Source organism: Uloborus diversus, unplaced genomic scaffold, assembly GCF_026930045.1.
Source record: "Uloborus diversus isolate 005 unplaced genomic scaffold, Udiv.v.3.1 scaffold_504, whole genome shotgun sequence".
Lineage (NCBI taxonomy): Eukaryota > Metazoa > Arthropoda > Arachnida > Araneae > Uloboridae > Uloborus > Uloborus diversus.
In genome coordinates this window covers 92,683-120,231 of record NW_026558686.1, presented here as the reverse complement: position 1 = coordinate 120,231, position 27,549 = coordinate 92,683, and the positions used below count along the sequence as shown (strand labels likewise).

General features: G+C 34.6%; 1 protein-coding gene across 1 annotated transcript in view; it reads left to right on the top strand.

The window, feature by feature from the left end:
• The first annotated feature begins 23,469 nt into the window (after nucleotides 1-23,469).
• LOC129233533 (selenocysteine insertion sequence-binding protein 2-like) overlaps nucleotides 23,470-27,549 on the top strand; it is a 52,040-nt gene continuing 47,960 nt past the window's right edge. Inside the window, exon 1 of the mRNA XM_054867543.1 lies at nucleotides 23,470-23,561. Coding sequence (XP_054723518.1) covers nucleotides 23,470-23,561 — 92 coding nt within the window. The remainder of the gene's footprint in view (nucleotides 23,562-27,549) is intronic.

Below are 27,549 nucleotides of genomic sequence, written 5' to 3'. Positions count from 1 at the left end.
GCTCTTGTTTATTGCATATAGTTTAGCATATGGTGCGTTTGGCCCAATGTAATGCATATATTAGAGCTTAAACACTCTCTATTTAGTAAGTAGTTTAATATCTTTTGGTCTTTTGACCATATTTATCGGATTTTCCACGGCTGATGAGCTCCGCGAATTCAACCTTTCAACTTTATACTAATAATTGCTACTTTTAATTTTCTTTTTCTCATTGCTATTCATTGCTTGTATATTTCATATATATATACAAAAATATATTATTGAGAAATAATTCTTGTTTGTTATATTTGCAGCTTCTTTCCCTTAAGGGCAGGTACATTGCAACTAAAGTAAATCTTACTAATGAAGCTCTGATGAGATAAATAATATTTCATGTATAATATAAATTATAAATCAAAGTATCATATACATTATAAATCAAAGTATCATATAAATTATAAGTCAAATACTTTAATATGGTGTAAAAATACAAAATTATTTATTTTATTAAGTCTTTTTTTTTTTTTTTTTTTGCTTTTGGTAAAATTGAGGCTCGTAAAACGAAAAAAATGAAGACACTTTTAAATACATATATGAATCTATTTGTTAAAGAAATTAATACACATTTAACTAATTTAAAGCGTTTCGCTAATGCAAATATTTAAAGAGATATCGTCATTTAGATAATACTGAAGCACTATGTTCCTAATTACAAGAGATAGTTTTTTTTTTTTTTTACTTCATACAATCTAGCTACACTGTTTACAAGAGAATGAAAACATGCCACCTTAAAGACGAACTATCAAACCTGACAATTTGCATATTATAACATTTAATTCATAATGCTTGATACATAAATGTTCAGCCAAATATTAACTGAGATTGACACATAAAAACAAAGTACACAATAACACTTATTTAAAGTTTTTTATAATCTTCAATTCATAAATTTTACAGAATAAAACTAGACACACTTGCACTTTAAATATGTGTTCTATGTAATGTAAAATATTTTCAAATTGCAATAGTTCACAACGAAAAAATGATACTGAGGAAAATAGTTTTTTTTAACGAGATTTATATGAACTAAATCACTTTAAAGTAATAGAGTTGCAAAGCGACTTACCTATTCGTCGGTGGTGGTCTTTTGCAGGCTTTGGTCACCAAAAAGGTGATTTTTATGACAGAATAAAATTCTGCCTACAAAAATTACCCATTTGGTAGAAAGAAAAGTATCCAAGAAAAAAGTAAATTACCTACACAAGTTATGCAACGCAACGAATATAATGGCGTCCTCTCGGCAGTTATTTGGTTTTTAATTTCAGTTTGTATTCCTTCCGCGAGCATGCGTCGTGAAGTTGCACTTCGTACTTAAAAATAAGCGACCATAGCTTCAAATTCAATCTCATGACGATACATTAGCAAGAAAATATAAGACTTTAAAATTATCTTCAGTGAATTCATGCGAGGAACAAAACTTCTACTAATGGCCTTGATGAGTGTTACTTCGCACATGAGTCACTGCGTGCTTTCACGAGTTTCAGTTTGGATTTTCTGCTGGACTATAAAATTGAAGCGTGAGCTGCGCATGCGTCGACTCTTACTTTCTTGTTAAACGGGAAATGTATTTGATAAGAGTAGAAAACTGCTGAGAGCGTACGAATCTGTGTATTACGGAAAGCTTTTTTGTATATTCAGAGAGTTTTCCGAGATTTTTTACAGTGTATGATCTATTAAATTTATTATTGCCAGCTTCAGGGCTCGCTTGAAACAACGAATTATAAACAATTTGGTGCACTTTATGTTTTGAGAAATTGTTTTGATTTTTCGAATTTATTTTTATTTTTTCCTTACTGCCAATTTTCGGTGGTTATGTCGGTAGTTATGAATATTATTCTTGTGTGGACCTGTTAAAATGCCATTCTAAAATTACTTTAATAAAATCTTCTTTTGCTGTTTTTATACCTTTGATACTTTCATTTTTAAAAATGCGATATCTGCATCCAATATACTTTGTCGCCTCATATAGCAACAGTAAGATATCCTAGTGTTATTTCAGGGATTAGATATTTTACTGTTGCTCTGAGGCGACGATTTATCGAATTTCTCCCATTTTTCATGCTTACTGTTCTTTGTTAAGAGGCAAATAAGGGAAATTTATTTTCTATTTATTTATTTATTTTAAATCATAAATTGAAAATTTCCGAGCGAAATTCTGTGATTAAAATGCCAAAAAACTAAAATTCAAATCGCTGGTTTAGGGGATGTCTATAAATGATGTCAGATCAGCGAAACTTTTGTTAGGTGCTTGTTTTACAATTTTTTTGTCTTATTTTTTAGTTTAAAACCAAAGTATCAGACTAACACCTATGATTGATGTTCCCATCAATTTTTTTGTTGGTATACTCCCAGTAATCCGTTACGCACAATATGTGTATTGTGTATCATATACATAATATATCATGGTATGAAATTTTTGAAACTTGAGGGTATACGCTATACGTCTAAAAAATGTATGAGACGGCGTACGAGGAGTATATACTTAGAGCTGCTAACTACTACGAAAAAATCGTAGTTTCTACGAACTACTGCCTTGAACGCAGCTACGAATTTGTGTCAAATACTTACGATTTTCTTTTTTTTTTTTTTAATCCGAAGAAATATTTCAATCATTTTAGATAATATCCATATTGTTTAGATAATATTGCTTTTGTGCTTGGGTAATTTTCCACATTTTTCTTTAAAAATAAACAAAATGAAAATATCATAATAAATAGCAAAGTAAGAAAGATATCTTAAAAAAGGGGGCTATTTTTTCAAAATAAATTTACTTGTCCTATTGTAAATTTAAACGTAAATTATTCATTGCGCCTCTCACATTTACTATTAAAATGCCCCCCCCCCTCCTCACACGCACACAGAACTCTGCTACTAATTTAGATTTTCAAAAGTTAGCAGCTCTGAGTAGACCCTATGGGAACACCCCCAATGACCCCCTATAACCCAAATAAAATTTCATGTTGTAAAATAAAAATAAATAAATTGGAAGCATCACATGTTCCATTGTCAGACTCATTGCAAATCTTCAGTAAAGAACCTTCCCGTATTATTCAACTTATATTCAGAGACATAATTAAGAATAAAAATGAACTTAGCTATGCTTATAATGAAGCATTAATGTACATATTTATATTTCTGGGGTGCACCGCCCCCATTGTTAATCATGTCTTGATATAGTTGAGAGCATTTTTGAGTTGTGCGAGGTACGCACTTACGTACATACAGACTTCATACGAAACTCGCGATAATTAACTCGGAAATGGTTAGGTTTATTGATTATGAAAATTATGTTTAGATTGCTGATACATCCGTTGGTGCCTATGTTTATACAATTGGACCAAAAAAAGTAGTAAGAATTTATTCCTGGATTAGTTAAATGGAAATCTAGAGAAAAACTAGAGTGAATATCTTTTCGTAATTCAAATAATTTACACTGTTCGACATTGAAAATACAACAACATGAAGGCGATGACAGAAATGTATACAAATTTCAGGGTCACAATGACGTGGTATTGCATTTTTAATGCCCAGCAGTGTACAGTGCTGGTAAAAAAAAATTGCATCACCCTCGCATTTCCACAACAATGGGATTATGTGAGAAGTTTTGGTCGACCGATTAACGATGAATGTATGTGAAATTCTGCAAAACTTATGAAATAAACATTTAACAGCAGAAACTCGATAATTGTTTGCGTAGATCGGGGTGTTTCCGGGTCCAAGGCAAACTGCTGACCCCTTGCTCATTTTTCCGTTTCTGAACCTGCGTGTGAGTTTAGAGAAAAAAAAATTACTTAATCCCATGTCAATTTAAGTCTAATGGCAGGATAAAGATTTTTTAAATTATTACTTACCAGTTTTGCCCTATGGCACGGAGCAGAATCATCCTGGAAAATGACGTTTGGAACTGAAGTAAAGTGATCCCGGATAGTAGGAAGCAATTTCTCCTCCAAAATGCCAATATACACCTGAGCGTTTACTGCTCCTTGCACAAAGTGAAGCGCACCAACTTCTTGATCAGAAATACATCCCCAAATCATCTGGGATACGGGATGCTTGACTGGGGGTTGAATGCAATCGGGATGATTATTCCTCTCCTTTGCGGCGCGGGTGATGCAATTCTTTTTACCACCACTGTATTTACTTCGTTCAAGGAAGTAAAAAAAGTCGTGTGAATCGATCTTTAACAATCATTTATAGCCAGCATTTTAAAAAAATGCATTCGCTCTTTTTTTGCAATAATATTACTTTTTTATTGATTTTTTTTACAGTTTTCATAATTATTAGTTGTTGTTACTACTTTTATTATTTTCAGGTATGAACGGCAATTTTCAGGAGACCTGTAACTCAGGAAGAAAAGATAATATACAACTAGGGCAAAATTGTGAGTTGTTAGAATCAAATGTTTCCTCCTCTGATGAATGTCCTGCATACGATCAACAGAGTGCCGAAAATGAAGAGAGTGTGCTTACATTGGCAAAAAATACTGCTCCTAGTATTTTTATCGTTACTAAAAACGAAAATTTTGATTTTGGTTCAGAAATAAGAAAGAAACTAGAACTTGCAAACAATGGCGAGTTGCTCGTGGATGATCACAGTGATGTTCACGAAGTGGTGACAACAATTGCGATGAATAGCTCTGCTGCTGATAAGGAAATGGAACAAAATAATGAGTTATTGCACTCCAGTGTCGCCTTTGCAAGATGTGGTATGGAAGAACAGAATACTGTGCAACAAGTGGGGACAACACAGACGATGAATAGATCTATTGCAGAAATGGAAATGAAATATAATGGTCAGTTATGGAACTCAAGTGAAGCCTTTGCAAAAAGTGAAATGGAAGAACACAATGCTGTGCAAGAAGGGGTGACAACACAGGCGATAAATAGCACTTCCACAGAAAAGAAGATGGAATTGGGACAAAATTTGAACTCAAGTGTCACCTTTGCAAAAAGTGACGTAAAAGAACAGAATGCTGAGCAGGGAGTGGTGTCTACACTAGTGATGAATAGCTCTTCTATAGAATTGAACATGGGACAAAATAATGATTTATTGAACTCAAGTGTCGCCCTTGCAAAAATTAATATGGAAGAACAGAATGTTATACAAAACGTGGTGGCTCTACAACTGAGGAATAGCTCTTCTGTTAAAAAGAAAATTGAGATGGGACAAAATTGTGAATTTTTGAACTTAAGTGTCACCTTTTCAGAACGTCATATGGAAGAACAGAATGAAGTACAAAACGTGATGACAACACAGGCTGTGAATAACTCTTCTATAGAAATGAAAATGGGACAAAATAGTGAATTAGTGAACTCAAATGTCGCCATTGCAAAAAGTGATATGGTAGAACAGGATGTTATGCAAAACGTGGTGGCTCTACAACTGAGGAATAACTCTTCTGTTGAAAAGAAAATAGAAATGGGACAAAATGTTGAGCTGTTTGACTCAAGTGTCGCCTTTTCAAAAAGTGATATGGAACAGCAGATTGCTGTGCAAGAAGTAGTGGCAACACAGGCGATGAATAGCTGTTCTGTACGAAAGAAAATGGAAACTGGTCAAAATGTTGAGTTTGACTCAAGTGTCGTCTTTTCAAAAAGCGATCTGGAAGAACAGAATAATGTACAAGAAAATGGAGCAACACAGGCGATAAGTAGTTCTTCTGTACAACAGAAAATGGAACTAGGGCGAAATGGGGAATTGTTGGACTCGGCTATCACCTTTACCGAACGTGATGTGGAAGAACAGAACGCAGTGCAAGATGTGGTAACACAGAGAGTGAATAACTCTTCTGTAAGCTATTTAGAAGATACTGAAGAGTTGTTAGTTGATCTAGAAGAGAAACAACCAAAAATTCTCCTCACCCTGTACAGAACTTATGCTGACCTGCTGGAATTTTTGTTGATTTGCGAGGAACATAAAATAATCTTACACTCCTTCGAGGATGACTATAATCAAGAAAGCTTGCTTACAGAATTGTTCAATCCGGAGTTCGAGCAGAATAGAAATAACCTTCTATCGAATTTTGCTTCAACGCAACAGAATGGTCTTTCCGTAATTCGGCACACTCATCGGGTGATGGACATTATTCGCTCTATTGATGTTACTGTGCAATTAGACAACATAATTAAAAAAATAAAGCAGGCTGCTGGTGCAGTTGATAGGAATTTTAAGGGCCTAATCGCCCTCTGTCGCAATTTGGAAGACGAGTTGAGAACTGGTTATTGTGGCATCATGAATGATTTCGATTTTCCTAGATTTTTCTGAAGATTGCTATAGATTTGAAATAAATCATTTTTGTTGGGGCATTGTTTTAGGTTGCTATAAATTTGAAATAAATCAATTTTGTTGGGTCATTGTTTTATGTTTCATTGTATCTTCAGTCCCTCTTTGTTACTTCTGTGCTGTATATATCACTAAACAAAATCAATCTTTTAAGATTCCAGATTGCAGTGGTGTCTTCGAAGTTGGAATCTGACTTGAATCTAAGAAGTTTGAGAGGCAGATTTTTTTTTTTTTTTTTTTCAGAAAACCCCCACAGTGAATAATTTTCAGAAATGATAAAAGGGCAGGGGGTATTCCTTTAAAAAAAAGTAGAGGAGGGGAAATTTAAAGTAAGGTTTTGTTTTTTTCATTAGCCAATTTTCTCGGTAAATGTTAAAAATCATGATTCTAAAAAGGATTTTTTTTTTAATTGAATTAAATATTTGTCACTGCCTATTTTCTCTTGAAAGAATTCAAAAACTCTAAGCAGTTTCAACTTTATTTTGACGTTTGTACAGTGATGTAAGTATTAATAAAATAATAGTGCATAGCGTAGCTTTCTGATACATTAAAAGCCAATAATCAGACACTATTTAGCACGTGTTTAATGTATAAAACTAATATCAATACTTTTTTTGCACTTCATAGCGCCTACAGGGTTTTTTATATTACAGTGTTTCGAGAAAAAAAAGAAATGCTCAATTTCCTCTAAGAGAGAAAACACATAGATAAATACTTGACAAGTTTTCCCTAAAAAATTAAATTGAAGAGGTTCAGCTTTTTTCTTCAAAGAGCAAAAAATAGTTCAAGCATTCTTAATGCTTCGCTTTCAGGGTGCAAAAACAAGATTCGTACTTTGTAGTTTTCACCTATCTCACCGAAAATACTTTTTGTTTACTTAGAATATTGAAAAGTTCAGTTTTTTCCGATATGCTATCACCGACGAGAAAAAATTGCTTCCCTATCTCAATGACTTTGATACCAGTTTTTTCAAAAAAAATTTAATAAGGACGGCGAAAAAAACCCTATTAGCTAACTTTTCCTAAATTACTAGAGATAGGATATATTTTGTTAGGAGGAAAAAAATGAATATTCTTTTTTAGCACGGGTAACATCATTTTTCGTAACATATTTTTAGAAAGACAACTATATTTGTTATAAAGCAGGAGGACTTTCTTTAATTCCTCTACTATTTCATAATTTTGTTCAATATTTAATAACAGATAAACTAGAACTGAAGTATGTACGTTATTGGGTGCTAAAAAGGATTCTTATTTATACCTTGCGAAAAAAAATCTCGTTTACTAGAAAATCTACAAATTTTTCTAGTAACGATACAACACCTTCTGAAGTAGCGTTACCTTAAAAAAAGATTTAGCGTTACATTACACGAAACATAAACTGCAGTACTATTAGAAAACTTCCAGGAAACTGAGATTTCATAAACTTTTAGTAAAGACGCTACTCCTACTAGAGTAGCGTTACTTAATAATAATGCTTTATCGTTTTACTACGCAGTAAAAATAAGCTACGGTTATTCTAGGAAGCTTTGATTCCATAAACTTTTCTAGTAACGATACAGCTTCTTTTTAAGCAAAATGGGGTCGTTTCCAAAATTTTAAAAGTATTTTTTTCGGAAAGAGCATGCTTAAAAATATAGAATCTGACCATTTTTTAAATAATTTCTTTAAATTTAATATTTTAAAAAATACTTAAATCGGTGCTCTTTCATCGTTTAACGCTTCAGCCGATGGCATCATAAATGATGAAATGCCATTCAGTGTTGCCATTCATGGTCCAAAATATTTAATTCGCGTCTTTACTCACGTGTATTGGCAACGATATGGTTGAAGCAAGCGTAGAGAGCAATATTTCATTCGCTTCTTGATTATCATAACGTGGAAACGTAGTAGAAAGATGTGGCAAAGTGCATCATTTGTGACGTCATGAAGACCACGCCTTGTTTAAAAAATCGGACAAGAAAAAAAAACTGTTGGGAAAATGAAAGAATTTTCTGGGTCCATGTTATTTTTTTTCCTCATTCTATCCATTTCAATGACTAAATGTAGTACTTTTGACTGAAAGAACACCCCATTGACAGCCTTACGAAGCTGCACAGTTACTAGAAAACTTTATGAAAGTCCAGCTACTGTCTGACCACGGATTGTATGGAAAGACAAACATCCGTTTTACAACCGGAAATGGACGAATTTATATTATTTACTGATGTCAGCTTTTGCAGAAGCAGTCTCATTCAAAATGAGCGGAATACGCGCATCAAATTTTTACTTTTCCCCCTTATTCACATAGATTTGTCTTATCCGGGCGTTTGAAAATTCCATGCATCCGTGGTTGGACAGTACTTGGAGGTTTTCTAGTAGTACAGCTGTTTTTGTGAGCAATGACGAATTGCTTATTTACCACATCTGACCGTTTTGGGTTTTCCTACGATTTTTCAGATAACCATGACGCCGAGAAAAAGTCTAGCTCGATGTTTTTTATTTTTATTTAGAAGGACTACTTTTCGTCGTCGTGGTTACAAATCGTCTGCGTTTATTCAAGGCTCAACTACCAAAGCAGATTTTGCATTAAAAAACGAGGTTTTTTGTGTAAAATCACATTTTTTTCTCTCAGGGGGGGATATCCTATATTGATGAACTTAATTGCAAAACTTCATCTGAATAAAAAGCTTCCAAATTATTAGTTTCTAAAATTTAAGATTAGGGCTCGACCGATGGCATTTTTTGGCCGATGGGCCGATGCCGATTGTTGGCCGATTTTTCAAAGATGGCCAATGGCCGATGGCCGATTGTTTTTCTCCAAATGGCCGATTGCCGATGGCAAAAAAAAAATAATCAAACGAAAATAAATTGCTAAAATTGTCAGGGATTTGAAAGATCCTTCCCCCTCCCTTACTAAATCTTGCCACCATTTTCCTGATGTTAAAAAAGGAAGTGTTTGTTTTATTAGGAGGTTTTCAAGAAACTCTCTTATAGTCAAGAGTTAACTTTTTGTAAAAACGAAATTTAGGAAAACTTCATTGTTTTCTTCCTTCTCGGATTAACCTCTACAGTAGAAAAAACATTGGTTCCATGATTTTTCTCTGCCATCCCCTCACTGAGAAACAAGGAATTGTACTCATATGCTATCAAGAAAACCTCTTGTTTGGTATCTAAGTAATTTTATTCCGGTAGTGATACGAGAGACTTACATTTCTAAGAGATTTTCTTTTTGCTTGCAAATATAGATTAAAAATATACTATCCATTTTGGAAAAATACGTTTGTTTTTCCAAAATATTGAGAGTAAATTTGCCGCCCCTAAAAAATGCCTCCCGGGGCGAACCAGCCCCTCCGCCCCACCCTAGCTACGCCACTGGACTCGCGCAGGGTTCGTAGGCTCTTTCAAAACTCCTCCAATACTCCTTCATTTAGGAAATGTTTTTGAAGGGCCCTTCAGACTCCTTCATTTTGGTTTTAACTCCTTCAAAACTTCTTTTTTTAGAGTTCAAGACTTCATAATCTTCCTCTATGACAGTAACTTATAATATTTTGATCGACAACTAACTTTGTCGCAAGGACGATTTAATGTAGTAATTTCATGCATTTATTTTTTTCATAACGATGTGATTTAAAAAATTGATCATTGTTAAGTCATAAAAATTGAACGTGAACATTTTATTTAAAGAATAAAACATTTTTTAAGTGAAGTAAAACATGCTTAAATGGTGCTTGGCTATTTTTTTCAAGATTTGTAATTATTGTTTTTTCTTCCACCTCACTCTCAGCAGCAAAAATCAAGTTGTGTAATTATGATTTAAATATTTAAAACTACATAAGTAGATGTACTACATCAAGTGATTATGTTAAAAAAACAATTGTTTAGTGAATCGAAGTTACGATATAGTAAAAATGGTCATCCATAATTGATGTCATGCCTTGAGGAGGAGACGGGCTCATAAAATTGTGACAGGGGGAAGAGAAAGGTTGACAAAAAGTGACACCACACAGTTATTGTAACAATATGTTTATAAAAAGCATGACATGGGACAAGTGGAGGAGTTAGGAGAAGTGTGACAAGGGGGAAGGGAGTTAAATATGTTGAAAAAAAGTGCGACATCATTTAATGACAGCCCATTAGTACTCCTTCAAAACCTCATTTTACTCCTTCAAAACTCCTTCATTTTATTTTTGAAAGTGAGTACCAACCCTGTCACATATTTCCCCCCCCCCCCCCCTTTATCACCTCAACTATATTTGGTCAATACAAGTATAGTGTAATCGGAAAACCGGGATTTGAAACTGAAGCAGGTTTTTAAGTGAAAGTAAAGCAAGTTCGTACGCAAAATGTATATATTACTACTACACATATAATTTTATTCTGAGCGTGTTATCATTAGAACTCATGAAATCAAAGAAGTAAAGAACTAATATACATTAATTTGAGGAAATCTATGATCTAAGTGAGATTGGCATGTAAGACTAGCTACGTTGGTGGGAGGGCTGCCATTGTTTGTGATTGATAAATTTCTGAATGTTAGGTTGTAATTAACGCACAGTGCATCAGAATATTTTCAATATCTTCTTCGATGCTTTGACTTTGTATGTGGTGCTAATACTGAAAAATCAGATTCACTCATATGTGGATGAAAACTACACAACAAACCGTGTGTAATGTCGAAAATATTCACACGTGACCACAAAATTGAGCAAATTATAGTTAGTTTTGCTTTTTCATTTTATTTTTTCTAATCATGCACGCCTCCCAGGACACTCTTCATCGCCCACTAGGGAGGTGTGCACCTCCCCCGCCTCATTTTGAGAACCCCTGCCTTAGAGCGAGCAGAAAAACCCTTTTAAAACATGCACCCCAGTTTGTTTTGACGTGAAGTGGCGGATTTAAAATGTTGCAATAGCGCGAGAGGCCCCATGACCATAAGGGCCCCGTAGGAGTTACAAAAATGCTTATGGTTGAATCCATTTCAATTCAAAAAGGTGCGTAACTTGATGGTCTCGGATTTTTTTGAATTTAACATATGTTAAAATTCATAAAAAATTAAGAAATATGTTTTCTTTTTTCTTTTTTTTTTCTTCTTTTTTTGAGCAATCACGATTGCTTATTGCTTTCATTTGACTGTTTTGATGTCCTATCATTTTTCCCACCGCCACCCTCTGCACCATCACCGTGGACAGGCGGGCTCCTCGCGCTGCTGCTCCTATAGTGAAAGCCGTCTCCAGGTTGCATCCATGTCCTACACACACGCGCATACATACACAACTACACACACAAACACACATACATACAGACACTTACACATATACACACACAAAAACCTACACACACATACCCCATACGCGCATACATACACAACTACATACACACAAACACACATACATACAGACACTTACACATATACACACAAAAACCTACACACACACACACACAAAACTACCCACACTTTCATGCCTGCACACAGACACAAACACACATATCCCCCCCCCACACACACACTCGTGATTGCGAAAAACATAATTTGAATTCAAGATGTCAAAATTCAAATTATTATTTTTTTTTAATTTATTTTTTTTATTTATTTATTTTTTTTTATTTTTTTTTTATTTATTTATTTATTTATTTATTTATTTTTTTTTTTTTTTTGCCCAAAAAAATTTTGGGGCCGAGATGCAGATTGCGAAAGATGGCAGTCCTGTCATGATTTCTCACTTGGGATTATCGTTAAAATTTTTAAAGTACATTATCTCAGGAACGGTAAAACATATTTTGTTGCGGTTTGTTTTAATTGAAAGGATATTTTTTCTTGTTTAAAAATAATATGCAACACTTTGAAACATGATCTTTAGTTTTTTTCCAGATTCTTTAAAAAAAATAGTAAAAATATTTTTTTTTAAATTTTCTTTGAAAATGCTATTTATTTATTTTATTTATTTATTTATTTATTTTACAGTTTATTTGTATCACTGAGCACTACGTTCTCTGAAAAGGAGAGCTTCCACTTTTTGTTTAAGATATTTTAGAGGCATTTGAAGAAATGGGAGGTTTTTAAGGAACTTTTTACGTAATGGCAGACATGAAAATTGAAAAAAAAAAAAAAAAAATCGCAACAAGTATCCAGAAAACACTTTTAAGTTGAGTTATATAGCGAAATTATCATTTTTAGTCTCCATGTTATCCAGGAGTTTTATTTTTTATTGAAAACAATAACGCAGTCTCCATTCGATTCGCTGCATTTCCCTCGCAACCTTTCAGCGTACCGCCAAAAGAATAGTTTAGCGCAATGCCATCTTGTTCTCACTAAATTGAATATCCTGAATCAAATGATGACTCAAAATGAAAATTTCGCTATATGACTGAATTAAAATTGTTTTCTGGCCACTTGCTGCGAAAAAATTTTTTGAATTTTCAAGTTTGCCTTTACGTAAAAATTCATTAAAAACCCTCATTTCTTCAAATGCCTCTAAAATCTATTACACGAAAAAGTAGAAGTTATCCTTTTCAGGGAACGTAGTGCTCAGTGATACTAATAAATATTTAAAAAAAGGAATTTTTTTTTGAAGTATGCATTTTTGAAATAAGTCAAAAAAAAAATAAAAAAATAAACTTTCTTTTTCTCAAAAGACTGTGGGAATTTTTTTTTTTTTTTTTTTTTTTTTCAAAACTTGGTATATTTTCATAAACAAAACAAATATTCTTTTAACAAAAATGAATCGTAACAAAATACGTTCTATCTTTAATGAGATAATGTACCTTAAAACCTTTTATGAAAATCCCAAGTGAGAAATCATGACAGGGCCGCCATCTTTGGCGGCTTATATCTCTGCCCAGGAATTTTTTTGGGCAAAACAAAAAAAAACTATTTCTTAATTTTTAATGAATTTTAACATACGTTAAACTCAAAAAAATTCGAGGACCATCAAGTTACGCTCCTTGTTGAATTAACATGGATTCTACCTCATGATAAATGTTTTACAAGTTCCGTGATAGAAAAAGAGGACTCCAAAATGTATTTCGACGGGCCTCCAACTTTTAACTGCGCCGAAGCGATACAAAAAGACTGCATTTATAGATTCATATTACAAATATCGAAAAATTAAAAATTACCGTCGGTTCAACGGGAATCTAACAAAATGCCACAAAAACCGGTTTTGCCATCTCATATTTGTTTCCAAGTTGGTCTCCAATTCGGCAATATATCACCACTAGATCAGTCTAAGACGCTATGTTAGTTTTGCATTGAAATAAGTAATTGATAGCCACAAAAAAATGAGTAAATAGGCTTTTTAGAACACCCGATCGAAAACAAAAAGGGAAGTGCACAACTGTAACGTACTCAGACCCCACATACGAAATTTTAACCTTCTACAGCTTACTATATTTGAGTTATGACTTATGAGAGACACATAAGCACATCCAGTCGCAAAAAAACAACGCAATAATTAACTTGTATGCAGGGCCGTCCGAAGCTCTGACGGCGGCCCGGAGCGAAAATTTCCTGGCGCCCCTCCCCCCCCCCCCATTCACACAGAAAAATCAAGTTAGCTATAACATCAATGCATAATACATACTTGAATTTCTTACATATTAATGAACAGAACAATCAGAGGGCTATGCATAATACAAATTAAAAGACAAGCAATGTACATGTTTCAAATATTTGTAAAGCATTAATGGCCCAAAAACTTTTCAAAAAATGGCAATGTTAAAAATCCAAATATTTATTTAGTAAAATGTTATCGCACTTAATAATAAATTAACAATTAAAACTGAATTGGTTATTCATATTGATCAAACTAAGAACAGAAATAAATAAGTTGCTGATTATAAATAGAAAATGTATTTATCGAAGTAAATTACATCAAAATTAGATTTCGATCTGGACTCATCCAATGATTCTTTTCAAGAGTTTTTGTGGTTTTACTTGTACCAACTTAATACCAACTTTCATATGTGTTATAAACAAAGATGTTATTCTTTTGCATCAAATATTTGTAAGTTTTAGGGAGTAGCCCACAAATACTCAACAACATCGAAAATCGCTCAGAATTGCGTTTTGGAGCTCTAATTTCGAAAAATCACTGGCCCTAATATTACAAAATATGGCCTTACAAATTGCATTTTAAGACTTAAGAAAATATTCGTGCAAGGGTTCCCATGCCGCCTTTTTTTAATATCATAAAAAAAATGGATTTTTTAAACAACACTTACAAAAAATTTAAGTGGAATTGCCCCTGAATGTAAAACATGGCTTAAAGTTCTTGAACCATAATTTTAAACAATTTTCCTGGGAAAAGCTCCAGATTCTCCCGTCCATAAAATTTTCAAAGTTCGTCTGAAGTTGCGTTTTTGAAACTTCAATTTCGAAAACTTGCAGGGGGAGCAGGAATTGATTTCAATCTATTTAAAAAAATAATCGATCGGAAGCAGTTTCTGAGCTCCCTCCCTAACATCAATAAACATGGCCTATAGTCGCGTTTTTAAGGCTAAAATTGCGTTTTCAAAACTAGAAGTTTCAAACTTTTGACTGGACACCTTTTGACCTTTTTTCCTATCAGATCAGGAAAAAAAAAATATGTTTTTTGTTTTTTCAATGTGCCCCCTTAAAACTTTTTTTGGTTACGTCACTGCACGCAGGGGCAGAATTCAAGCAAATTTGGTGAGAACTAGACAAAGGAGAAGTGCCTTTTGTTTGATTCTAAACATATTCTCAGAAATTGTATCTGCTTCAATGATACAAAGGAAACTAATGTTTTGGAGACTTAGAGAGGAATATTTTCGTGCCCTAGGAAAAAAGTAGAGAATCATTGCAATGATTCCGTATTTTGTGTTTTTGACTGTGTATCTATGATACATGAAATGAGAGGGCAAGGCGCCCCTAATTTTATGCAATCGGGGCATTTTATATGACGAGGGGCGCCTTGCTGCGCCCCTCATTTCGTGTGATTTTCGTCATATTCCGTTGAAACAAGGGGCACTTTGCGGCGTCCCCTCATTTCGTTGCGCCCGGGGCGATTGCCCCGCTCGCCCCATTCTTGGGACGGCCCTGCTTGTATGTATCTGAATGCAGTATTAAAAATTCCTTCAGGGGTGACTAAAATAAAAATTCATACTGAAATTCAAGTAAAAAATTTTATATGAAAGCAATAACTCCCTTTACTTTGTATTAAAAAGTAAAACAGCGAAGGTCCTTTTTTTCGAAAACATCGGCCAGTTCCATCGGCTTTTCGATGTTTTTTAAGGCCGATGGACCGATGTTTCCTCCAAGTTAGCATCGGCCGCCGATGCCCATGCCGATGGCTAAATTATTGAACCATCGGCGCCGATGCATCGGTCGAGTCCTATTTAAGATTGATAATAAATGAAAATATCACAGAGTTATGCGCTGCAAATACAATCTTTATGATAAGTACTAGTGAAAATTGGCCATGATATATATATCTTTACTGCTGTATCGTAATGAACTTTTTTTTTTTAATTTTCATGCCTCGTATTACCTAATCCAAAAAATCATTAGTTCTAATATGAAGTATGCGAATTTTTTCACCACTTCCATTCAATCCCATTTGCAGAAACAAGAAACTTAAGGAGTAGGGTCCTATCGCAGTTCTTGATAGAAAAAAAACATTTGAATTCAAGACTTAAAAGTTCTAATGAATGTGTGTCAGTGGTTTTCTTTTTATTTGTTAACTTATTTTTTAGCGTAGAAGCCTTTATAGAAGCTCAGTTATCTAGAGGTTTTCTAGTAGTACTGTGGTTTTCTTTTAGTGTTGGGATTGTCCCTAAATGATGACACATTTTTTTTCCTCCTAGCCCCCTCCCCCTCCCCTTCCTCCCCCTTTTTTCAGAAAGTACTACACTTCACCTTATCCCTCTTAGTATGTAAACAAATTGCTAAAGGAAAATGCTTAACGTCACACTTCTTGTGACCCCCTCCTTCACCCTTGTCACAATTTGTCAAAATTTCTCAACGCCCCCCCCCCCCCCTTCCCTCAAATTGTGACACCATTTTTGGACGACCCCTTATGGATGTGCTAGAGCTAGGATACATGAAATTTTCCAGTTTTGGGGGATAAACTTTAATAATGCTGATGAAAAACTGTACAAGTTTTGTTTCCGAAATGTTCTATGTATAGACCTCTCGTATTTCGGCTTATATCAAAAGTCTTAATTTTTTCTCTCTCTGTAACACGTCACGATCAACGATTGCAAATGCGGTTGTGATCCTTTAGTTTAAATCTTGTAAACCACGTCGGTCACTGACGCCTTGTAAAACGAAACTTGTAATGCTTCGTTTTCACGGAAAATCGATGCTGCTGTATTATTGGTAAAAATATGCGGTTATTTATTTATTTATTTTTTTAAATGAGAAATCCAAACCAGGGTTGCGAGGTGGAAATTTAGCAAAGTAGCCAAACAGCTTCGGAAAATTAGCCAAAAATACCCGAAAACCACCCTTTTTTCTATACAGGGTATTCCGTTTTAACCTGCAAGACCATTAGTTTCGCAACCGTTAGTCCTAGGTGTATACTTCAAATTGCAAAAATGTTCAAAATCAGATGCTGAGTTAAGATATTGAAAGTTCGAAGCAAAAATAAAAATGAGTCAAAAAGTACAAAATTTAACTTTTTATACGGGCCTCAGATCCCCTAACTAATGTTTAGAGAAACAATCTCCATTGAAAACTATTACTGACACAAAAAACTTGACATTTGTACGATCAAAACTCAAGGAGATATTCCATTTCAAAATTTTAATGGACTATACAGAAAATGAGAATGGAACTTATTGCCCTTTCAGAAGAATGACAGGTCGTCAAAGTAAGAAAAACAAGGTATTTATACTTTTTATTGCTATTCAAAAATAAATGCAAATGTTATGCCGTGATACGCAAAATCTTCGGAACAATTTGAAAAACCTCACTCTATGCACACATATAATTTTAAACACTTGTTAACTGCTATATTTTCCCCCAAAAAGGTGTTATTGACGGCGAGTGAAAAGTGGTGTAAGTAACAAAACGCTGCTTCATATCTCGGTGAATATTGGTCGTACTAATTTAAAGCTTTTTGTGTTGGAATTGTTTCTCAATGGAGATTATTTCCCTGTAGATAAGGTAGAGGACATGGGGCCCGTATAAAAAGTTAAATTTTGTATTTTTTGACTTCTTTTTATTTTCACACCAAACATTCAATGTCTTAACTCTGCATCTGATTTTGAACATTTTCGCAATTGGAAGTATACATCTAGGGCTAACGGTTGCGAAAATAAAGGTCTTGCAAGTTAAAACGGAACACCCTGTATAGTACTTGAAGCAAATTTTTAGGGGTTGATCCACTTTCCCAAATTTCTAATCTAAAAGAAATCTCACGAGAGCGTAGAGGAACAAAATTATGAAAATGGAAAACTAACTGTGTAATGTTTGATGTCATGTCAAAACACACCACACTCCAGGGAACCCCGTACCTACCACTGTTTTTGGTTTAACCGGTTGGAAAGGACCCTGAAGACAGCTCTGATTTTTTGATCCGGACCAGAAACCGAGAAATCCCTGGTCCAGTACCCCCAGAGGTATCGTTTCACTTGGAGGACTTAGTGACCACGAGCATATTTAACGTCCCCCAGTCACCATTAATGAAGACGGTGAATCTTCGATCCGGCTGGGATCGAACTCGGGACCCTCCGGTCACGAGTCTGATAAGTGGCGTAGGGTTGCAAAAGGAGGAAAAAAACAGGTTTATTCCTGAGAATAAGCCGGGTTTTGTGGGAATGAGATTTTAAATATTCCTGCGGATTTTCGCGTAAATTGTGGAAATGCAAGTTTTATTTTTGATTTTAACATTTCTCATCACGATTTTAAATTTTTATAATGCTGCTGTACCGTGCTGGTCAAATTATTGGACTAAAGATTTTTTTTTTTTTTTTTGTACACTATTTGTACTAAAATACTATTTATTTCACTGTTAAAGTACAGTACATACTGTACACTGATTATTCCGTTATTTTAGCATAATTTAATGTTTGCAGGTGGCAGCACTGTCTGCTTTGTTTATGTTCTTTGTTTATCTACCTACCAGGAACATAACCTCCATCAGCTTAAACAGTTATCTAGTTATTTTTATTAGTGTGTTCTGTTATATTTAAAGTTCGTTTTAGGTAATTAGTGAGTTATGTGGTGTAAGTATATATAATAGTGAGTATAAACTATTTTGTACCTCCTTTTTTAAAAAGTTAAGAAATGGTGTAAACCTTGTGAAAAGTATGCCAAAAAGACTTAAAATGCTCATCAAGAACAAGGGATGCAGGGAAGATTTCGATAATTGGGAATCTGGCGATCCTTCTTCATTGGCGTCAATTTTTGGCTCCATTGCCTGCGCGAGAGATATTTTTCGTTGCAAATCTAAACAAAGAGGTGGGAAACATCTATTCTCATAGGGTTACTATAAATCAGCAGGGTTACCAAAATAAAAAGGTTTACGCAAAAAAAAAAGACGACCGCGCCAGATTCCCAATTATCGAAATATCCCCAGGGATGCATACTAAATGTTAGATAATTATTTCACTGTTCGTTAATGTGTCTATAATTATGTAATCAATTAAGAAATTGCTTTTAAAACAGTCTTAGTCTAATAATTTGGCCAGCACTGTAAATGCAAATTACTTAATTTTTTTCTCGAAATTTTGTATGGAATAAAATGTGACAAACATGATAGCTACTATTGCATTTATAATTGAATTTCATTTATAGAATGTTTTTATTGGTTTGCAATTCAGTATTCAAATGATCGATTTGAATATTTCACATTTTTATTGCAGTACTAATCCAAGTCTTACTATTCATAACAATACACCTGATATGCAGGGACTGATTTACGGCAGGGCATTCGGGCCCGGGCCCGGGGCACCAAAGGAAAGGGGTCACCAAATTTCTGTCCCTTTTTTTTTTTTTTTTTTTTTTTTTTTTGAGCAAAAAGACAAAAAAAAAAAAACTAAAACAGTTTCATGATGGACAATGTGAAGAAGTCATATTAGACTCTAAGCAAAGTTTCAAGGTTTCCTGTTTTTATGTAATCTGTGATAATTTGATTACAAAATATAATTCAGGATGTCAGCCTATGATGGCATATTAAAAAAAAAATTCTTGCTTGTTTGAATGCGACAAGCAAAATATTCGAGAAAGTGCAAAAGATCTTTAAAAATCTTACGCCTGTGATTTGAAGGAATCTTTTCCTGATGGATTTATTCATATTAGTTCAATCATCGGAAAAGAAAGTTTAATGACCGAAAAGGTTTTAAAAAAATCCATAAACTTGGTAAATGGATTACTTTTGCCAATGTAGATACAGCCCTGAAATTATTTTTGACTTTACCAATCTCCAATTGTAGTGGAGAACGATCATTTTCGCTATTGAAGAGAACTAAGTGTCCTTTGCGTAAACTCATTTCTGATAGTAAATTATCTTCATTAGCTCTATTATCAATAGAAGGAAGTTTGACCGCAAAACTTGGTTATAAGGACATTGTACAAGAAATTACTACAAGAAAACAAAGGAGAAAACAAAGAAACGCAGAAAGCACATTATGATTTATCTTAACCATCATAGTTTCTCCATCTGCGACTGTAAAAAAAAAATTTTACATGAAAATCAGGAATTTATTTTAGAGTTTTCTTTGTATCAAAATAATACCAAAAAATTACCTTTTTTTTGGGGGGGGGGGTTGGGCACCCAAGTGTCTAAATCGGTCCCTGCTGATATGAGCCAGACAACAACCACAATGTTTTTCCTCCTTTGACACATAAAAGGCGGAGGGGCGGGGGGGGGGGCTTAAGTATATTTCCAGCTTTTATTCAATTTTATGTTGAGAACATTCTCGAATTTTTTGAAATTATCTCTATACATTAAAAAAAAGTAACGTCAAAGAAATTGAAAGCATGTCAGTGGCGGGCTTGCTTTCAGGAAACTTATAGCACCTACAGCCTTCAAATTTTGTATAAAATTACTTCGATTCCCGGGTTTTGCACCTGGGATTTTTTAATTTAAATTTTGAATTAGTGTTGTTGTAATTAATTTTTAAAGCTAAAATTTCACTTAAATTGCCTATTAATGGAATGGAAGATTTCTCACACCAAGGGGAGAACTGAGCGCGGCGAGTCTTCTTTTCCTGTGTGCCTTCATTTTTTTTCCCCTTTACTTACCTGTGCACCCTTTTTTTTTCTTACGTACTTGTGCACCTTTTATTTTCTTTTCTGCACCCTAAAACCTGTACGCTTTCTTGTTTTTTTCCTTTTGCGCTCTCAAACCTGTGCACATTCGGGGATTTTTAAAAATTCTATTTATTTATTAATTTTTATTTATTTATTATAAATTTATTACTTTGCCGTATCATCTGCGTGCCTTCTTGTTTCCCTCTTTGTTACGCCCTCGAACCTGTACACCTTCCGATTCCTCCCCCCCCCCATTGCGCTCTCAAACATTTGTGCCTAAGTTTTTTTTTTTTTATTCACTTATTTATTTATTTTATTTTATTTTTGATTTTTTTTCTTTTATTGTTAATGTTATTTTTTTCCTGCGCTCAAACCTGTGCGCCTAATTTTTTTTTTTTTTCCTCCCTTGAATCTGTGCGCTCGGACTCCTTTGGGAGTAAAGGTTGGCTTGGGGTCTTGGGGGGACCCTGTGTCCGCCCCTTTCCTATATACCCCTTAACATTCTATGTCGTTCAAAAGTGATTTTTTTATGCATCTAATTCGCAACTCCAACGAACTATAGGGGGCACTGAAGTCACTGTCCTAATGGCGGACTTAAAAACTAAAACAAACGCACATGGTAACGAAGAAAATGCTAAAAGTGTTGTGATTTTTGTTCGTACGTATGATTTTTTCGCTTTATTCTTTATAAATTAATTTTCAAAGTCTTGTGGATATTCTGGCCCACGTAGAAAGAAATGAGAATTCAAGAAGCATTACTAAACGTCAAAGATTAATGCAAACTACGTAGTTCTTAGTTCTAAGCAGCTATTTCCACGATGTTGAATTCGATATTTATCAATTCTTGATAAAACTAAATAATAATTGTGGCCTGACAAGAATAACAATTAATGCTAGAAAATTCAATATGACATTACAAATTGTTATCGAAAGAAGATGATACTTTTTTGCCTTGCTTGGCTAGCGCTTATTGTTTTCCATTTGTAGCTGAGTTATTTCTCTCGAATTCCCGAATCGGTTAATTTAAAAATTTTCTGTTTCGATTTTTCTAATTTCTGAGTTACGATTTAATTGTGTCATGTTATGCAAATCATCAACAAAATTCTCACGGATATATGGTGGTAGTTTTCTTTTCAGTTGATTGACCATTATTTCTTTTCACTTATCGAATTCTGTAATCTTACTACCATTTTATTCCACTCATGATAAAAATTAAAAATGATTTAACTAAAAACGCGAAATCTCGCCAAGGCTACTTTGCTCGCACTATACTAAAACTATAACCCTAAACAAATTTGGCGAAACCTTTCAGCTGAGAATTAAAGGAATAAAGTAAATTCTTTCTCGGTTATTCATTTTGTTCTACGATAATATATTCAAGAAAATATTTTGCATACTGTCCATTCCAACTAAATGCTGCTGTAAAATATGGTAAGTTTAATTAATTTAAGATTAAAAAAGCCCCATATTCTTACAAATTCATACAAAACAATAAAAAATTTTACCTTGTATAACGTTATCCAAGTTTGTTAATCCAGAATTTTCGCTTTCACCAATTATTAAGGAAATAATGAAAACTAACATTTTTTTGAGAAGCTCGAGAATACTACTAAGGGACGAATTAATTTCTGTAGCTGAAAGCAAAGTAAGACACATCGATTGCGTTAATAAATACTCGGAACAAACTGCCTGTGTTTACGTCAACAGACACACGTGGAACGCAACGTGGCAATGTTTTAGTTTCATTTGCAGTTTTGTAAATCACCGCCAGGTAGCGTATTCGAGCGCTGGAGTTCCGAATATAGCTTATCTAACTTTCTCAATTCAGCAGAACTGCAGATAAAAAAGTTTATATTTTAGATAGAAGTCCCCTAGGCTCAACTCAATTCAAGCCTGGACGTAGACAGCAAAATGTGTCACTGACTACCAAACGGCACGACCTTGAGAGTCACAGATCTGGGTGAAATTCTGAATATAGGTCAGTTCACACTAGATATGAACCCAGGTAAAGCGGTTTGACTGCATAGGTCCTAGTTCGGCTGTAACGAGGGTTTAAAGTTGCTGCTTGAGTCCAGAAAAGCAATGGGTTTTCCTTTGAAATTAATTTTTTTTACCCTTTTCTTTAATTTGCAATGCCGTATGTGCCAATTTGCATTCACAACATGGAACAATCGCCCCCACCTCCTCGTTGTACTAACAAGAGATGTCAAATGTCTTAGGAGGGTAGATATATTGGTTTCGAATTCCAATAAAGGCGCCATTGCAATCCTGGAGTCCTGCAAATGAATGGCAAAAACTTAAGAGTTACGAATTTGAATAAATTTCTAGATTTAGGTCAGTCGTACTAGCTATGAGCCTAGGTAAAATACACAGTGCGTCCAATAGAAAAGGTGACTGACTTAATATTTGCGGAACTATTAGCGCTATCTATGAAAGAATGATTGCATTAAATGCCCGCACATTTCAATTATTATCTGGATTAATTTCAAAGCGTTGGCAACATCGTTTGAAACGTGATAACGCAAATTCTAGAAGAAGTCACTTGACCTCGGTCGGAAAAAAAAATGGAGCAGCTTGCTAACATTCAATTTTGTTTTAAATTGGGCAAAAGTGACACAGAATCTTTTGAATTCATGAAAACTGTTTATGGTAGTGAAGTACTGAGTCGTAAGAATGTTTTTAAGTGGTATGCAAGATTTCGTGATGGTAGAGACAGCTTAGAAGATGATCCAAGACAAGGTCATTCGGTAACAGCTCGAAATGATGAGAACATTGAAAAAGTGGCCGAAATCCTGTGAAAATGATCGTTGTGCCTCTACTCGACTCATCAAAGAACTTACTGGCATACCTAAATCCACTGTCCATCTCATTTTAAAGGAAAATTTAGGCAAAAGGAAAGCCTGTGCTCGCTTTGTACCACACACATTGACTGACGACCAAAAACATTGCAGAATGGAATACTGCAGAGACATGCAACAAGCGGCTACTAGGGATCTAAACTTCATGGCAAACATTGTAACTGGTGATGAAACCTGGTGTTTCAAGTATGAACCACTCACAAAACGTCAGAGCGCGGAGTGAAGAGCCCAGAAGAGGCCAAACCAAAAAATGTGCTCATGGAAAAAAGCCGAATCAAGACTCTCCTCGCAGTTTTCTTTGATTCGAAGGGTATCATCCATAAGGAATTCATGCCAGAAGGTGAATCAGTTAATGCTGCTTACTACTTGAGTGTTTTGATGCGTTTATGGGCGACAATTCATCGAGTTAGACCTGAATACCAAAACCAAGGGACATGGTCTTTTTTTTTCATGACAATGCGCCAGCACACATAAGCTTGGTTGTACGTAACTTCTTGGCCAAAAAAAGTATTGTGGTGCTTGATCACCCTCCTTATTCCCCTGATTTGGCTCCAGCGGATTTCTGGTTGTTCCCCAAATTGAAATTGGCAATGAAAGGTAAATATTTTGCCACAATTTCAGATATTCAGGCAGCTACGACGGCGACATTGGGGCAATTCCAAAAGATGGGTTTGAAAAGTGCTTCTGAAAATTTCACGACCGCTTCCAGCATTGTATTGACTCCCAAGGTGTGTATTTTGAATAAATCATCTTGTAAACTAGAAAAAACTTATGTCTTGTACTTTATTTAAAATCAGTCACCTTTTCTATTGGACGCACTGTGTAGTTTGAATGTATACGCTCTAGTTCGGCTGCAAGGAGGGTCTAAATTTGCTTGTTTGGCTCCAAAACTTTCAATAGCGTTGTCTTTGGAATTTGAAATTTTGTCACAATATTTGCTTTCCTAACATCTGTCTCGTCTCTTGTTAGAATAATGTAGTGTCAGTGAAATTTATTCTACACTGTGAATGCATACCGTTGGGTGGTACTGCAATGTAATATCAAGAAAAGAGTTAAAAAAGGTTATTTGAAAGAAAAACCATTGTTTTTCTGTTGCTTAACTAGAAACTTTGGACCCCCATTGCGGCCGAACTAGGGCCTATGCAGTCAAACCGCTTTATCTGGGCCCATACCTAGTAAGAATTTGATCTAAATACAGAATTTCATCCAGATCCGCGACCCGCAAGTTCGTGCCGTTTGGTAGAGAGACCAGGAATTTGAAAGCAACTTTTCAAACGTATAACACTCGTTTTGCAAGGTGCAGGAGCACCTTAGCGCCTATAGCTGTGCAAGTTGGTACAAGTTAATTTGGAACCCGAGAAATGGTGCTCCTCAAAGCGTTTTTTTTTAAAAATTAATATATCTCGGTAATGCATATTTCTATCAATTTCTTTTTGCGTTGTGTTCTAATGAAGAAAGCTCTTTGTAAAAATTATATTTTCTAGCGGATGGAGAGGAGGAATTTCATTCTGATTTTCTTCAATGGATGGTTTAAATCTTTGCGAGCCAAATAATGTGTAGCAATCTTCGGGGGTGACATAGCGAGAGTAGGGGGCGTAGCCCCCTTATATCAGAAAAAATCTTATATCATCAAGTTTTTCTTTTATTCCCTAAAATTCACGGGTTTCTTCATCTGTACTTGAAAATTTGGACAAAGACCTGGTGCAATTTCTACGAGAAGGAGCATAAAAGTTTGAAAATACGCAACACGATTGCACTAATACTTGCTCAGGAAAGTCAAACATGATTAGAACCAAATATATGTCAGATTCATGCTTAATTTTAAAAGCGGTATCTCTTTCATCTTGGGAAGTTGCAACAGAATGCAATAAAAGCAAATAATAAAAATGTGAAAATAAAAAAAAGAACTGGAATACTCGAAAGAAAAAAAACCATGCCGGTGAAATAAAGTTTTGAAAATGTGGGGACAAATGAGGTTTGTCCCCTTTTTTCAAAAATCCACTTTTTTTTTTGTCAAAAATTAGAAAAATGTATGATTCTGACTAATTTAAAGTATGGCGACTAGTTGCCAAAAAATTTGAGTCCTTAAAGGGACTCTACTAAAATGGGAACTGCTCCATAAAAATACGTACTTTTGTCCCTCTCCAATGTCTCCAATCTAAACTCTATACATTCTCTACTCCATAGACCATTTTTTTTCCATGAGTCAGTTACTTTGCGTTCTGTTGTTTGGCATCAAGTATTTTTTATTTGACAACAAAACACAAATTCTCTTCGGCTGAAATATTTTTTTTCCAAAAAATTCGTAACAACATAGTCATTGTAAGATTTCTCATTTTCGTAATGATTAGACAAATATTAAATTTATTCTAATCGCTATCTAATGAAATACTAATGTTCTTAGTTCTCTGGATTTTAAAGGACATTTAAACGTAGAATCTTGGAGAAGCTGATATGGGTTATACAACAACAGAATCAAGATTTTCAAAAAAATTCTGGTTTATAACAAATTTTGCTAAAATAAATTATCACTTAGAGTTTTAAAAGTAAGTCTTGAGATTTATATTTTAATGTTAGCCTTTAGTTTCTCTTGCTGTGGCCTTTTAATAGAGAAAATACTTGTTTCATATATTTCAATCGTATGAGAGGACGAGTGAACACAAAATTATAAGCACATAAAAAGTTAAAATATGTAATACGTGTTAAAGTAAAATGGTGGTTGAAATAAATCAAATATGCGGTCTTGGTCGTGAGGAACTTCCGTTCAGTCTTGGCGCCACCACAGACATTTCAAAAATTCCATCATACTTCAAAAAATCTGCCAAAAAAATTAGTTATACAATTAAAAACGAGTAAATGTTTCATTAAAATTTAAAACGATCCGCCTAAAGAATAAATCAAGTTTTTAAGTAACATTAAAAGTTCGATTAAAATAAGATAATGTGCCAAACCACAATTTATTTTTATTTCCAATCTTACATCATGTGTCATGTTACTGTAAGCTAGCCAACAAGGATGTATTTAAGGCGAACCGAAGGAGCCCAAGTCCTTCCAAAATAAACTTAAACCCAATCATGTTGAATAAGGATTGTACAGGGGGGGGGATCCAAAAAAAACCCCGATTTTTGCTCTGAAATATTTATTTATCAATTTATTGACAAAATTTCTTTAGTCTCCTTCAAAGTATTCACCATTAGATGCAATACACTTGTCAATTCTTTTTTTTTTTCCACCGTTCGAAGGTCCTCTGGGGCTCTTCAACTTTGATCACATTCACTGCTCTTCAACATTGATCACATTCACTGCCCTCTGCGAACCAGTTTTGACAGCCTCTACACCATCAAAACGCTTTACTTTCAGAATTTTTTTCATCCTCGGGAACAGAAAAAAATCATAGGGGGCTAGGTGTGGCAAATACGGAGATTGAGGAACGACTAGCCACCACTCAGAGGCCAAGTAGCAGTTAATAGTGAAGGCCGAATAATTCCTTATTCAACAGTTTTTGTCCTGAGTGTGTGGGAGCATTATCATGGGGAAGGAACCATTCACCTGATCACCAGCACGAGTTTGAACTCACTCCTGTTTCTCCTGAAATTTCGTCAGTCTTAAAACAACGATTCTAGTTGATTTTTTTGGGATTTTTCAACATTTTCATTATTTCAAGACACTGAAGGGCGCCCAGAATGAGCATGATCTTCAGCACTCATCTCACCAACTTTAAATCGCCCAAACCACTCGAAAACTTGTGTACAGCTCATAGCATCGTTCTTGAAACCTTGTTGAAGCATTGTCGCCCATTTTTCAAGCATGAAGCGAAATTTCAAGCGGACTCTTTGTTCTTTTAAATCTGCCATAAAGAGTTTGCAGGCGGAAAGCAATAATACTTGAGAAAACCAACACTATGATCAGACGTTATCAACTACACTGATGCCACTTGCACAGCTGTTTTATGAACGTCTCTACTTGAGCCATCTAGCTGGAGAACATTCAAATACATCAGATCAGCTGCATGCCAGTCCAGTTTATTTTGGGTGCCCCCTTGTATTATTTTCAACCATGTCTGTGGATTCTTGCTGGTGAGATAAATTTACTTTATCTATTATACTAGGAGGCGTGCCCCCCGCCCCCAAGTTCAATGGCTCAAATATATATTTTTTTAAATATTTTTTATTTG